Here is a 14,990-nt window from a genome sequence, read left to right as displayed (position 1 = left end):
ACTGGAATCAGCTTGTGCGCTTTCTAAGACTGGTGCCAACTGGAACCTGGGTTCTACTAATATAAGTGCTCTGGGGCCTAGATTTTTTTAAAAAAAGCTCCCAGATTCTCATGTGGAGCCAAGGTTGAGGATAACCTCCCTAAAGGAGATACACGATATATGTATGTACACAGGCACACACACACATACGTAAGAGACAACACTACTCTAGCTGTCTGAAAACAAGTTCCAAACTGGTCCATCCTGATCCAAAAGGTTGCTAAGAAAGTAAACTCTATGTGCTTTTCATTAGTCTTTCTGTGGTGTCATAAAAGCTTTTTAAAAATTTCTTTAAATTCTTCTTGGTCTTGGGACTTCCCTGGCAGGCCAGTGGTTAGGACTTTGCACTTCCACCACAGCGGGGGCACAGGTTTGATCTCTGGTTGGGGAACTAAGAGCCCACATGCCACAAGAAACAAAAATCTTTCCTTCTGAGGGGTAAGCATACATTATCTATAGCTGCTCACCAGGTCCTATGGTATAATATTTCAGAAATTCAAAGACATTTTAAGTTCCTTTTTAGTATTCCCTCTTAGTGTTTGTCCATTGTAAACTGTTAAAAATGTTTAGACAGAGACCACAAAGCTGCTGAATGACAGTTCCCCCTATCCTGGCAAGTCAAAGTGTCTAAGTGATGAGGCTAGAAGCAGCCAGCTCTACTTACAGGTTTCAACAAGATAAAGGATTGGGCCAGCAGATTGCTCAGGAAGTGGTCGTGAGCCAATCGGATGCTTTCAAAGTCTCGGGTCGAATTGATTTGATGAAGCAGCTGTGAGAACTGAGACTCCAGCACATCTACCTTGAGACAGTTACACAAATCATTTTAGTACCCTGCTCAGTCTAAGGACTCAAGGACATTAAGGTGCCTGAGCGATGAAATAGAAATTCTTTGTCCCTACCAACCTCCAGTGTCTTGGCAGATCCCTCCTATCCCTCATTCCCTCCACTGATTGACTTGGTTAAGTCCTGTGGGATCCCAAAAGTTACAGCAAACTAGGTTCAACAGGCATGTATAGCATGACTGTTGAGTGGATGAAGGAGAATGAGGAGTCAAGGTCCTTATTTCTACTTTCCTCTAAAATGCCCCCCAAGAAACAGCCCTAGTGATATAATCCACGGATTTTCAGACCCTAGTTTTTCACCAAGTGCAGGATTCTTCTTCAGCGACTCCTGCCAACCTGGGTTTTTTTCCTACCCCTTTCTTATCCCACAATGCAGACCTGGAGGTAGTACTGCAGGTTATCCACCAAGAATGCCATGCGGTTTCTGAGGCGCCACTTGACTGCGTCGCTCTGGTTGGACTTGAGGTGCTTGCGCTGCATCTGTAGGGCCCAGCAGTGCTGCAGCTCGGCTTGCACCCGGCGCACACTCAGCAAGTACTTGAAAACGACGTTGTACCTGGACGGGAACACCAGACCATTCAAGATAAAACGTCACCCCCCCCCCCCACCTCCGCCCACGTGACAGACCCTAGGACTCTGTGCCACCCACCTGTCCCCAGAAGGCAAGAAGGACATCAGAATGGCTAGAAACGTGATCAGGGAAACTGGTTTATTTCTATGATGGAAAATTGCACAGCCATCAAAATGAAAAAAACTTTAGCTGTACATTAGAAAATGACTCCCAAGTGATAGGATTTTTCAGTTTCCCTTTTTTATTCACAGACTACATATAACCTGATATCTTTTTGGTAATGCTTAAAACCAATTAAGTAGAAAAAATGTACTTTGGGGGAACATATTTAGGTGTTATAAAACTATAAACACGATAGAAAACATTGCGTTTAGGATAGTGGTCACTTAGGGCTGAGGGAGGCAAGGGAGCAGGGCTGAGAAGGTCCACACAGATAGACAGACATTAGGGTCAGTGCAGTAGATTTTCTTCTAGAAGTGGTTTTATGTTGTGTGTAAGAAGGAGGGGAGGAGGGCCTTGCACGGACCAATAAGAATGTGCTGGGAACCAAGGATTTTGGTTACTGTGATTCTCCCTGAAGACCAGGAGAGAGAGAAAATTAAGGGCCCCCTGGGGAGGGGGGGAATAAATGAGGAGGGTAGGATTAACAGATGCTCACTGCTGTATACAAAACAGACAAGGTCCTGCTGTATAGTACAGGGAACTATTCAGTATTTTAAAAGCCTGTACTGGACAAGAATACGAAAAATATGAGTCACTGCTGTACACCTGACACTAACAACACTGTAAGCCAACTCCACTTCAGTTAAAAAAGTCAAGGCTCCCCTCACTGAGTTCAAAGCAGCTGCCTGACGCTGAGTCCTGTCTTGAGAAGATGCATGGGAAGAGCAGCCAGTTCCTGGTGGAAATAGGCTTATTTACCTATTCTTACCGATTCTCAGGGAGGCTTGCGTAAGAACCTGATTCCATCTGGCTTTAAAACGTTTTTATTTGTAATGGAACATTGTACTGAAAATAGTACATACACCTTGTTTGGATTCTGATTTGAACAAACCCAACCATAGAAAGACAAGTTTTAGGTAAGAAGGGAAACTTCAATATAGAACTATTGTTACTTTTACTGGGTGTGATAATGGCATTGTAGTTATGTTAAAAAATGTTCCTTTTTTGAATTGCATAGCGGTGGAGTGAAATGATGACTGGGATTTGCTTTAGAAGGCTCTGGCCAAAAAGAGGAGATGAATCAAACAGCATGACATGGCTGGTTACTGGAGATAGACGCTGTGTCCGTGGGAGTTTGTTACAGTCCATACTTTTGTTTACATTCGGGAATTTTCATAATAAAATGTTTAAGAAAATACTTCTGAGCTTGATTTCTTCAAGGGTGTTAGGAGCCTATGAAGTGAGGAGAAAAGTGGACTGGGACCTACAGGTGCTCTCAGCAGAATCCGGGCAGCTCACCTGGGCGGGCTGTGGCTCTGTTTTCTCCCTGAACCAGCTCTGTCTTTGCAGTGTATGTCTATAGTGTCTCGTACCCTAAGCTGCTCTGCCCCCAGAAGTTGAGGCTTGCGTACAGGCATGGGGAGGAGGAGAGGCCACACACTGGCAGCCTGTAAATTGCTCCTTGTGTGCGTGCTCTTTGCGACCCCGTGGGCTGTTGCCAGCCAGGCTCCTCCGTTTATGGGATTTCCCTGGCAAGAATACCGGAGTTGTTTGCCATTTCCTCATCCAGGGGATCTTCCCGACCCAGGAATGAACCCATGTCTCCTGCTTTGGCAGGTGGATTCTTTTATCACTGCACTGCCTGGGAAGCCCAAATTGCTCCTTACTTTGCAATTTAAAAAAAAAAGGTTTTAAGGGTTTGACCCTCCCAGTCATTGCAGCATTCACTGCCGTCTCACACGTACAGCCTCACTTTCTAGTGTTGTCTCCGGCCCCTGAAGGCATCCGAGTTCACAGCCCCTGATTTACAGACTGTTAAATTGTCGGCTGGCTCTCTCGCTCCCACCAGTTCTACTCCTGATACTTTCTTCCGTGGAATTAAGTTGGATAATCATTACCTGTGAGAAACTCAGAAATACTCACTTTTCCAGGACAGCAGGGGTGAAGAGAATGTGTAGTGGCCACTGCACTTTGTAGGAAAGACCCAGGGCCGCCCAGCCGGATGCTGGGGCTTCCCGCGGAGAAGTTTCCCGAGAAGGCCCTTCTCTTGCCTGAGGAGCATCTGTTAAGAACAGAGAAGATGACTTTGCTCATCTAGAACCAGAGTTTCAACAAGGTGAGAGATGAGCGCTCGCTTGAGCCGGCAGTGTGAGAAGCAGAGAGGGCACACAAAAGGACTTGTAGGGGGCAAGGAGACGCCCGTGCGGGGTTCTCGCAGGAGATCTTTCACAGGGGTTCTTTTTTCAGCCGTAAAGAATGGCGGCTATAAATAAACAGACCATTCCAGCAGCATGACGAAAACAAAACCATGGCCTGGCTGTCTCTTAGCATCTCTTGACTTCCCTTTTGTGTAAAATTAGGGCGCTGGATTAGGTGATTTCTGAGGTACAAAATTATATGGTTTCTGCAGAAGTGGATGGAAGCAGAAGAGACAATGACCGGTAGGAGCAGAGAAGGCGCGTGAAAGCAAGGCAGACCTTTGTGCTCCTTGCCGTGATACTCGATCGTCAGGTGCAGCAGAGGGAGCAGGTTGTCGTCGTCCAGCAGCACCTTGTGCGCCGACTGCTGGAAGGCCACGTTCACGTCTGCGAAGGAGGACACGGGCCAAGTGGAGGCCTGGCTCTGCCACACGTCCCAGCTCCTCTGGCTTTCCATCTCTCCCCCAGCCCGCCCAGCTCTAATAGCAGCTGCTTTTGCTGACTAGCAAGCGTTCCTTCTCCTCTTGCTAATAAGAGCATCCTGGTTTTCCCTGAGGAATCACCCTGGCCCAGAACAATCCATGTAGTTCCAGCGGGGGCTGGTGACCCAGTGGTGAGCTATCTTGTTACATTATGCTGTTTAGGGATAGGAATATGACCCAAGCCAGGCCAATCCAGAGGTTCTATTCAGATTCTGAAAGAGGGCAGCTCTTTTTTTTTTGAGATAAACGGAGTCAGTAAGATGTGAACTTGGTTACAGGCCATCTTGCTACCATACAGAGGAGACCTGTTTCAGAAGAAAAGGCAGAGGCGAAAGATGGAATGGCACCAAGCCCTGAAGGCGCCAGGTGAGCCTTGGAGCAAACTGCCTAGAGCCATCATACCTGTGGCTTTTTCAATTATGAGAATCAATAAATTCTTTTTTCCTTTGCTTAAGTGAATTTGAATTGGAAGTGGATGGGATTTGAATTGAGTTTTCTGACACCTGCAACCTAGAAAGCCCTATGTAAGTACAGTGGACATCTGCGGTTTTATAGAGCTAGAAAAATGGTAACCCTGTTTTCTCTCCTACCTCTCCCACACCTTTTTTTGACACTCAGCCTTACCCAACCAACTCTCATGTAGTTCAAATGGGAATGGTTATCCTTCCTGTCAGTCAAGGGTGAACACTTAATTGAAGGAGACATTTTCTTTGGCTGCACTGTGACCCATGTGGGATTTTAGTTCCCCAGGGATCAAACCAGTAAGCCCTGCAGTGGAAGCATGGAATTTTAACCACTGGACCGCAGGGAAGTCCCCAAATAAACAGATCTTCATGGCTGACCTCTTTGATACAGGGACAGGTGTACAATCTAGTTGGACTAATCAAAACCCCTTCCCTGGAATCCTTTAACCTGCTACCAGAGAGACCAGGTTTGACTCTCCCAGCAGACGCTGTGAGCTATGTTCCTGGGAGCTGCTGGTGGCCATGTGGCCACAAGGGACTGGAAGGCAATCAGAACACAAGAGGCACAGACAATCCTAGCAGTGAGAGAATCCTGGCAGTCCCTGGTTCTTAGGCCCAGCTACATCCCCATGGGCTTCCTCATTGGCCCGGTGGTAAAGAATCTGCCTTTCAGTGCAGGAGACACTGGTTTGAGCCCTGGGTCAGGAAGATCCCCTAGAAAAGGAAATGGCAACCCACTCCAGTATTCCTGCCTGGAAAATCCCTTGGATAGAGGAACCTGGTGGGCTACAGTCCATGGGGTCACAAAAGAGACATGACTTAGTGATTAAAACAACAACAAATACCCTTTCCCACTGGAGTTACAGATACAATAGCAAATAAATTCCCCTCTTCTACCGAGGTTATTTTCCATCACTGACAACCTAAACAGTTCTAATACAACAAGGGGCAATAAGTCCCAATATGGGGACTTCCTGGGTGGTTCAGTGGTTAAGACTGCATTCCCAATGAAGGGACCAGGGGTTCAATCAATCCTTGGTCAAGGAACTAAGTTTCAGCATGCTGCGTGGCTCAGCCAAAACAAAACGTCCTAATATGTCCCTTAAGAGATATATGGCTACAGGGACTTCCCCAGTGGCCCAGTGGTTAAGACTTTATCTTCCAATGCAGGGGATGCAGGTTTGATCCCCAGTAAGGGAGCTCAGATCCCACATGCCTCCAGGCTTAAAAAACAAAACAGAAGCAATATTGTCACAAATTCAATACAGACTTAAAGAAATATATGGCTATAATCTGATGAGATGAACTGAACAATTCGTTTGAAGGCTTGTACCGCCTCTTCCAGGAAGGGTCACGAGCTGAGGCTGTTCCCAGTAACAACAGTGTGAGCATACCTGAGCAGCCTTCTATCTTTGGAAACACTCTTAACTCACCAGGCTACTTTAAATGTGGACCAGGTCTAAATGGTTCAGCAGCAAGCTAAGCCATCCCCTACAGCCCTGGGACTTCAGTAAGCTGGTAATTCTCAGGCCCCAGGGTGATTACCATGTTCAGTTACTGCAGTGGGTGGTGTTTTTAACATGTGTTGAGCTGTATCAATGAAGGCCTGAAACAGTTCTCCACGTCCCAGAAGGTAAAAGTCTTTAATGATCTGCAGAAAGAATTTCAATTTTTAATTCAGTAAAACAGCAAGGCCAGGAGCTCTTCACTATCCTAAGAGATTTATGCATATAATTTCAAGTTTCATCTGTTTCACTCCAGCTTACAAAAGGACATAGGGTTTTGGCATTTTAAAGGAGCATACTTGGTAATGGGTGACTGGCGTGTCTTTGATCTTATTTATTCAACAAAAACACAATTATGCCAGAAGAAAGTAAACAGCCGAAGCTTTGTGCTAGAGTAAATCTGTAGTGTTAGATGGAGTTTGCCCACCCACCTGGATGAGGACATAAAAAGCCACTCTAGAAGTCGGGATAGGCAACCAGTGCCCTCAGAAGAGGCTGGAGAATAAAGGCATTGACCACCAGTATCATTTTAAGAGTTAAAAGAAGAGCTAAGCTATTACCTTCAGCTGACCCAGTAAATCTGACTCTTCCACCATCAGCTTCCAGAGATGCTGTGAGAAGAACCAACAATACAGGGTCAAAGTTTCATTACAATGAAAACTCCTACAAAGAATGGTTCTGTGAAAATCCAGCAATGTATTGAAAAAAGTATACATACCATGACCACACTGGGTTAATCCCAGAAATAAAAGTTTAAAAGGTAAGAAAATATGAGATGGAAATACTCTGGAATTAGACAGTGGTGATGGTTGTACAACATTGTGAACATTAAAAAAAAAGTGAACCTGCCTATTTTTAAATGGCTCAAATGTTTAACTTTGATGTTTTTCAATCTCAAAAAAAATTTTAATATGAATATAACTTATTAAAGTTAATAACTTTAATAACTATTAAAAATTAAAAAAGAAAAACCATGATTGCCTCAATAGATGCAGAAAAAGCATTTGATAAAACATCTGTTGATGGTTTTAGAAAGCAAAGATTAGAAGGAAATCTTTTTATTCTGATAAAGGGTATATACCAAAATCCCACAGCAAACAACCTATTTCACAGCAAAACATTAGAAGAAATTCCTTTTAAAGTCATTCAATATTGTACTAAGATTTGCCAATATGGGGAAAAAAAAAATAATTGAAAAGGAAGAAACAAAACTTACTATTGTCAGATAATATCACTACCTGCAGAGAGTCCAAGAGAACTGACATAAACTATTAGAACTAGTAAGAGAATTTGGCAAGCTTGATGATGAATATAAAAAATCCACTACATGGCCATTACCGCATCAAAGGATCCTGACTAGGATTTGCCCAGTGACGTGATCGGTGTTGATTCAGTGTGCCTGGAATCCCTACCTGGGTGTTCCTACTCTCTGCCCTGTCTCATTGGAACTGACACAGACTAGGCCCTTCTCCAATACACAATGCTAGACAAAACAGCTGACCTCCCCAGGGGAATGTGTGCACACAGGTCAAAGTAATTAGACCCGGGAGGTGTAAAAGAGGTGTGACAGACTAGACAGACATGGGCTTCCCAGGTGGCTCAGTCGTGGAATCTGCCTGCTAATGCAGAAGATGTGGGTTCAACCCCTGGGTCAGGAGATCCCTGAACAAAGAAACGGCAACCCACTCCAACATTCTTGCCTGGAGAATCCCATGGACAGAGGAGACTGGTGGGCTACATTTCAGAGGGTCACAAAGAGCTGGACAAGACTGAGCGACTAAACAGCAACAGCAGATAACACTGGAGAAGTTTTAGAACTGCCTGAGGGGGTAGTATAGTTAGCCACCCAGATCTCCCCAGTAAGACTGAGACATTCCATACGCCAGCTGTTCAGAGTACTATCTGTTACTGGCACTTTTGGCTAAAGGGAGCTACCGTGACCATGGTTCCCTCCTGAGGAACCAATTTCTGATAGATGCAGAGGTACAATGGCCTAGCCCTCTAACCTCAATTTGGGACATCTCTGGAAGGGCCATTCTAGCTTCAGAACTCTCCAAAAGATTGGCCAAGGCTTCTGTTGCAACTGCATCACAGTTTATTTGCTCTGGAATCCTAACCACTAGGTCACTAGGAACCCTCCTCTTGCTTTTCCCCCAAATTTAAAATACTCTTTATAAATATGTTTAAGAGGCAAGGATAACAGGAATATAAATAAACAAAAATAAATCATAAAAAGAACCAAGATGTTGGATCAACTGAATATCCATATACAAAAAATTAAAACTTGATCTATACCTTGTACCACATACAAATAATTAGAAATGATTATGAACCTAATTGAAACTAAATACTATAAGTTTTCTAAAAGAAAATAGAAAAATTTTGTGACACTGGGTAATGCAAAGGTTTCTCAGTCACAATGCCAGAAGCATGAACCACAAAATACATAGAAATTGATAAACTAGACTTAATCAAAATCAACACCTTTTGCTCCTTGAAAGCCTCTTAAGAGAATGAAGAGACATGACCCAGATAATCACGATGGTGTGATCACTCATCTAGAGCCAGACATCCTGGAATGTGAAGTCAAGTGGGCATTAGAAAGCATCACTACGAACAAAGCTAGTGGAGGTGATGAAATTCCAGTGGAGCTATTCCAAATCCTGAAAGATGATGCTGTGAAAGTGCTGCACTCAATATGCCAGCAAATTTGGAAAACTCAGCAGTGGCCACAGGACTGGAAAAGGTCAGTTTTCATTCCAATCCCAAAGAAAGGCAATGCCAAAGAATGCTCAAACTACTGCACAATTGCACTCATCTCACACGCTAGTAAAGTAATGCTCAAAATTCTCCAAGCCAGGCTTCGGCAATATGTGAACCGTGAACTTCCAGATGTTCAACCTGGTTTTAGAAAAGGCAGAGGAACCAGAGATCAAATTGCCAACATCCGCTGGATCATGGAAAAAGCAAGAAGAGTTCCAGAAAAACATCTGCTTTATTGACTATGCCAAAGCCTTTGACTGTGTGGATCACAATAAACTGTGGAAAATTCTGAAAGAGATGGGAATACCAGACCACCTGACCTACCTCTTGAGGAAACCTGTATGCAGGTCAGGAAGCAACAGTTAGAACTGGACATGGAACAACAGACTGGTTCCAAATAGGAAAAGGAGTACGTGAAGGCTGTATATTATCACCCTGCTTATATAACTTATATGCAGAGTACATCATGAAAAACGCTGGACTGGAAGAAACACAAACTGGAATCAAGATTGCTGGGAGAAATATCAATAACCTCAGATATGCAGATGACACCACCCTTATGGCAGAAAGTGAAAAGGAACTAAAAAGCCTCTTGATGAAAGTGAAAGTGGAGAGTGAAAAAGTTGGCTTAAAGCTTAACATCCAGAAAACAATGATCATGGCATCCGGTCTCATCACTCCGTGGGAAATAGACGGGGAAATAGTGGAAACAGTGTCAGACTTTGTTTTTTTGGGCTCCAAAATCACTGCAGATGGTGACTGCAGCCATGAAATTAAAAGATGCTTACTCCTTTATGACCAACCTAGATAGCATATTCAAAAGCAGAGACATTGCTTTGCCAACAAAGGTCCGTCTAGTCAAGGCTATGGTTTTTCCTGTGGTCATGTATGGATGTGAGAGTTGGACTGTGAAGAAGGCTGAGCACCAAAGAATTGATGCTTTTGAACTGTGGTGTTGGAGAAGACTCTTGAGAGTCCCTTGGACTGCAAGGAGATCCAACCAGTCCATTCTGAAGGAGATCGGCCCTGGGATTTCTTTGGAAGGAATGATGCTAAAGCTGAAACTCCAGTAGTTTGGCCACCTCATGTGAAGAGTTGACTCATTGGAAAAGACTCTGATGCTGGGAGGGATTGGGGGCAGGAGGAGAAGGGGACGACAGAAAATGAGATAGCTGGATGGCATCACTGACTCGATGGACATGAGTCTGAGTGAACTCCGGGAGTTGGTGATGGACAGGGAGGCCTGGTGTGCTGCGATTCACGGGGTTGCAAAGAGTTGGACGCGACTGAACTGAACTGAGGGAGAAAATATTTGTAAGTCATGTATCTGATAAAGGACTTACAAATCCAAAATACATAAATGACTCAAAACTCAATAGTGAAAAAGTAAAGTTTTTTCAATAAAAAATGGAAAAAAGGTTTGGATACTTCCAAGAAAATATATGGATGGTAAATAGAGAAATGAAAAATTTTTCAGGCTTCCAGTTCAAGATGGTGGAGTAAAGGATCGGCGCTTATCTCCTCCTGTGAGAGCACCAAAACTGCAACTAGCTGTTGAACAACCATCAACAGGAGGATGCTGGACCCCACCAGAAAATGATACCTCAAGTCCAAAGACAAAGAAGAAGCCACAGAGACACGGTAGGAGGGGCACCGTCACGATAAAATCAAATCCCGCATCCATCGGGTGGCTGACCCACAAACTGGAGAACAGTAATATCAAGGAAGTTCTCCTACTGTTGTGAAGTTTATGACATCAGGCTTCCCAGCCTGGGGATCCAACAAAGGGACTGGGAATCACCAGGGAATCTGGCCTTGAGGGCCAGGGGGATTTGATTATAGAAGTTCCACAGGACTGGGGGAAACACAGAGTCCAGTCTTGAAGGGCCTCCTGCGCAGGGTCGGTCGGCAGGGCCTCACCACAGGGACAGGGGCACTGGAAGGTCCCCCTTTGTGAAAATGCTCTTAGAGTTCACCATTAACCCTACCATAGAGCCTGTAGACCCCAGGGCAGGGTCGCCTCAGGCCAAACAACTACCAGGGAGGGAGTGCAACCCCATCAATCAGCAGATAACTGGATTAAAGCTTTACTGATGAGCAAGGCCCAGCTGACCAGAGCAAGACCCAGGTTTTCCCACTACCAGTCCCTCCCAGCAGGAAGATTATACAAGCCATTTAGTCTCCTCCATCAGAGGGCAGACAGAAGAAGCAAGCAGCAGCACAGTCTCACAGTGGCTAAAACAAAAACCATATTATAGAAAGTTAATCACAATGAAAAAGCAGAAAGTTATGTCCCCGACGCAGGGACAAGATAAAACCCCAGAAAAACAACTAAATGAAATGGAGATAGGCAACCTTCCAGAAAAATGATTCAGAATAATGATAGTGAAGATGATTGAGGATCTTGGAAAAAGAATGGAGGCAAAGATTGAGAAAGATGAAAGAAATGTTTACTAAAGACCTAGAAGAACTAAAGAAAAAACAAACAGATGAATAATACACTAGAAGGAATCAATAGCAGAATAACTGAGGCAGAAGAATGAATAAATGACCTGGAGGACAGAATAGTGGAAATCACTGCTGCAGAACAGAGTATAGAAAAAAGAATGAAAAGAAATGAAGATAGCCTAAGAGACCTCTGGGACAACATTAAATGCAACAGTATTTGCATTATACGGGTCCCAGGGAAGAGAGAGAGGACCAGAGGAAAATATTTGAAGAAATAATCGCTGAAAACTTCCCTAACATGGGAAAGCAAATGGTCAACCATGTCCAGGAAGCACAGAGTCCCAGGCAGGATAAAACCAAGGAGGAACACACCGAACACACATAGTAATCAAACTGACAAAAATTAGAAATAAAATATTAAAAACAACAAGGGGAGAATGACAACATAAAAGGGAACTCCCATCAGGCTGTCAGCTGATTTCTCAACAGAGACTCTACAAGCCAGAAGGGAATGCCATGACATATTTAAAGTGATGAAGGGGGGCATCCCTTGTGGCTCAGCTGGTAAAGAATCTGCCTGCAGTGCAGGAGACCTGGGTTCCATGCCTGGGTTGGGAAGATCCCCTGGAGAAGGGAAAGGCTAGGCACTCCAGTATTCTGGCCTGGAAAATTCCATGGACTGTATAGTCCATGGGGTCACAAAGAGTTGGACACAACTGAGTGACTTTCACTTTAACCTATGATAAAATGATTAAAAAAAGAAGAATAAAGTGATGAAGGGGAAAAATGTACAACCAAGAATACTCTACTCAGCAAGACTCTCCTTCAGATTTGATGGGAGAAATTAAAGGCTTTCCAGATAAGCAAAAGTTAAGAGAATTCAGCACCACCAAACCAGTTTTACAACATATGCTAAAGGAACTTCTATAGGCAAGAAACACAAGAGAAGGAAAAGACCTACAGAAAATAAACCCCAAAGAATTAAGAAAATGGTAATTTTCTTAATTACCATTAAGAAAGTTGCTCAGTCGTGTCCTATTCTTTGTGACCCCATGGACTGTATAGCCTACCAGGCTCCTCTGTCCATGGGATTTTCCAGGCAAGAATACTGGAGTGGGTTGCCATTTCCTTCTCCAGATCTTCCTGACCCAGGGATTGAACCTGGGTTTCCCACATTAAAGGCAGATGCTTTAGGATCATACATACTGATAATTACCTTAAATGTAAATGGATTAAATGCACCAGAGACACAGACTGGTTGGGTGGATGAAAACATGCGTATGTCTGCACTTCTACTTACCGCATCATCCTGCTTGACCCCCACAAATTGTATGTAATTATTTTATATTGTTAAATTAATCATGTTCTCATTATGGCTTGAAATTGTAATTATCTTTTTTTTTCCTGTGGCTATTGATTGTGAAAAGCAATAAACATTTTTACTATGGTGACATCGAAAAAGCAATAACGTTCCAGAAAAACATCTACTTCTGCTTTATTGACTACACCAAAGCCTTTGACTGTGTGGATCACAACAAACTGTGGAAAATTATTCAAGAGATGGGAATACCAAACCACCTGACCTGCCTCTTGAGAAACCTATAGGCAGGTCAGGAAGCAACAGTTAGAACTGGACATGGAACAACAGACTGGTTCCAAATAGGAAAAGGAGTACGTCAAGGCTGTATATTGTCACCCTGCTTATTTAACTTCTATGCAGAGTATGTCATGAGAAATGCTGGGCTGGATGAAGCATAAGCTGGAATCAAGACAGCCGGGAGAAATATCAATAATCTCAGATATGCAGATGACACCAACCTTATGACAGAAAGCGAAGAACAACTAAGGAGCCTCTTGATGAAAGTCAGAGGAGAGTGAAAAAGCTGGCTTAAAACTCAACATTCAGAAAACTAAGATCATGGCATCCGGTGCCCTCACTTCATGGCAAATAGATGGGGAAACAATGGAACAACGAGAGACACTATTTTGGGGGGCTCCAAAATCACTGCAGATGGTGACTGCAGCCATGAAATTAAAAGACGCTTGCTGCTTGGAAGAAAAGTTATGACCAACCTAGACAGCATATTAAAAAGCAGAGACATTACTCTGCTAACAAAGGTCTGTCTAGTTAAAGCTATGGTTTTTCCAGTAGTTATGCATGGATGTGAGAGCTGGACTATAAAGAAAGCTGAGCACCAAAGAATTGATGCTTTTGAACTGTGGTGTTGGAGAAAACTCTTAAGAGTCTCTTGTACTGCAAGGAGATCCAACCAGTCCATCCTAAAGGAAACCAGTCCTGAATATTCATTGGAAGGACTGATGCTGAAGCTGAAACTCCAAAACTTTGGCCACCTGATGCGAAGAACTGACTCATTGGAAAAGACCCTGATGCTGGGAAGGATTGAAGGCGAGAGGAGAAGGGGATGGCAGAGGATGAGATGGTTGCATGGCATCACCAAGTCTATGGACATGAGTTTGAGTAAACTCCAGGAGTTGGCAATGGACCGGGAGGCCTGGTGTGCTGCAGTCCATGGGGCTGCAAAGAGTTGGACACAACTGAGCGACTGAACTGAACTGTTACTCACTTAATACCATTGTATCATGGTTGGCAAGAGAAAAATAACAGAACTCTGTATCACCAAAACTAGGATCTAATAGAAAAACCTAAAATAACTTTCGAAAATCCAGATGCATATCAGAATTATCTTGGAATTTTTTGAAAAATACAAATGCTCAAGTATTGTTAATTTTTCTCCAAAGGTCCAGATAGATTTCTAATGAGCAGTCATATTTAAAAACAAGTGATGATCTTTTACTTTTATCTAGTTCGTTTGACTTTTTCTATTTCATACTCAGTGCTCCCATTTCATTCAGTTTATGTACTTCAATTTCTCCATTTCTTTTTTTTTTTTGATGTTCTTTCTCAAGTCTTCATCAAGTGTAGTAGAAAAGCTTTTGTGTACATATATATAAATATGTATAATATATATTTTAGAAAACTTATGAATTTTTGCCTAACTAAAAAAATTATGACATTTTGATACTACTTGACTTAGTATGAATAGAATGCCAGATTTCTAATTAAAAAACAGATACGCAACAAGCAAAAAAGGTTCACTGTATAGCATTGGGACTATAGTCAGTATCTTGCAGTTACCTATGGTAGAAAATAATTCCCCAATACTACATGAATACATGTGTATTTGTGTAGCTGAATCACCTTGCTGTGCACCTGAAACACGGCCAACGCTACCTCAGTAAAACACATGTATTAAAAATAAAGGGTCACGCATGACAAACCTACCACTGGTGTCACACGCAAATGGAGGAAGTGACAAGATAACCATGTCCAATCTGACCACTTTTATTTAACAGAGTTTTGGAAGTCCTAGCTACAGCAATCAGAGAAGAAAAAAAAGTAAAGGGAATCCAAATTAGAAAAGAAGTTAAACTGCCACTGTTTGCAGATGACATTATACTCTACACTGAAGATCCTAAAGACGTTACCAGAAAACT

At 43.2% G+C, this 14,990-nt stretch overlaps 1 protein-coding gene across 1 annotated transcript in view; it reads right to left on the bottom strand.

Moving 5' to 3' along the window:
- The window catches only part of TUBGCP4 (tubulin gamma complex associated protein 4), a 42,178-nt gene that overhangs the window by 3,492 nt on the left and 23,696 nt on the right, over nt 1-14,990 (bottom strand). Inside the window, exons 10-15 of the mRNA XM_027522040.1 lie at nt 6,824-6,874; nt 6,304-6,409; nt 4,092-4,199; nt 3,538-3,676; nt 1,260-1,437; nt 704-838 (exon numbers count right to left, since the gene is read on the bottom strand). Coding sequence (XP_027377841.1) covers nt 704-838; nt 1,260-1,437; nt 3,538-3,676; nt 4,092-4,199; nt 6,304-6,409; nt 6,824-6,874 — 717 coding nt within the window. The remainder of the gene's footprint in view (nt 1-703; nt 839-1,259; nt 1,438-3,537; nt 3,677-4,091; nt 4,200-6,303; nt 6,410-6,823; nt 6,875-14,990) is intronic.

Source organism: Bos indicus x Bos taurus, chromosome 21, assembly GCF_003369695.1.
Source record: "Bos indicus x Bos taurus breed Angus x Brahman F1 hybrid chromosome 21, Bos_hybrid_MaternalHap_v2.0, whole genome shotgun sequence".
Taxonomy (NCBI): domain Eukaryota; kingdom Metazoa; phylum Chordata; class Mammalia; order Artiodactyla; family Bovidae; genus Bos; species Bos indicus x Bos taurus.
Note: the sequence above shows the minus strand (reverse complement) of the source record. Positions and strands in the feature narration are given on the sequence as shown.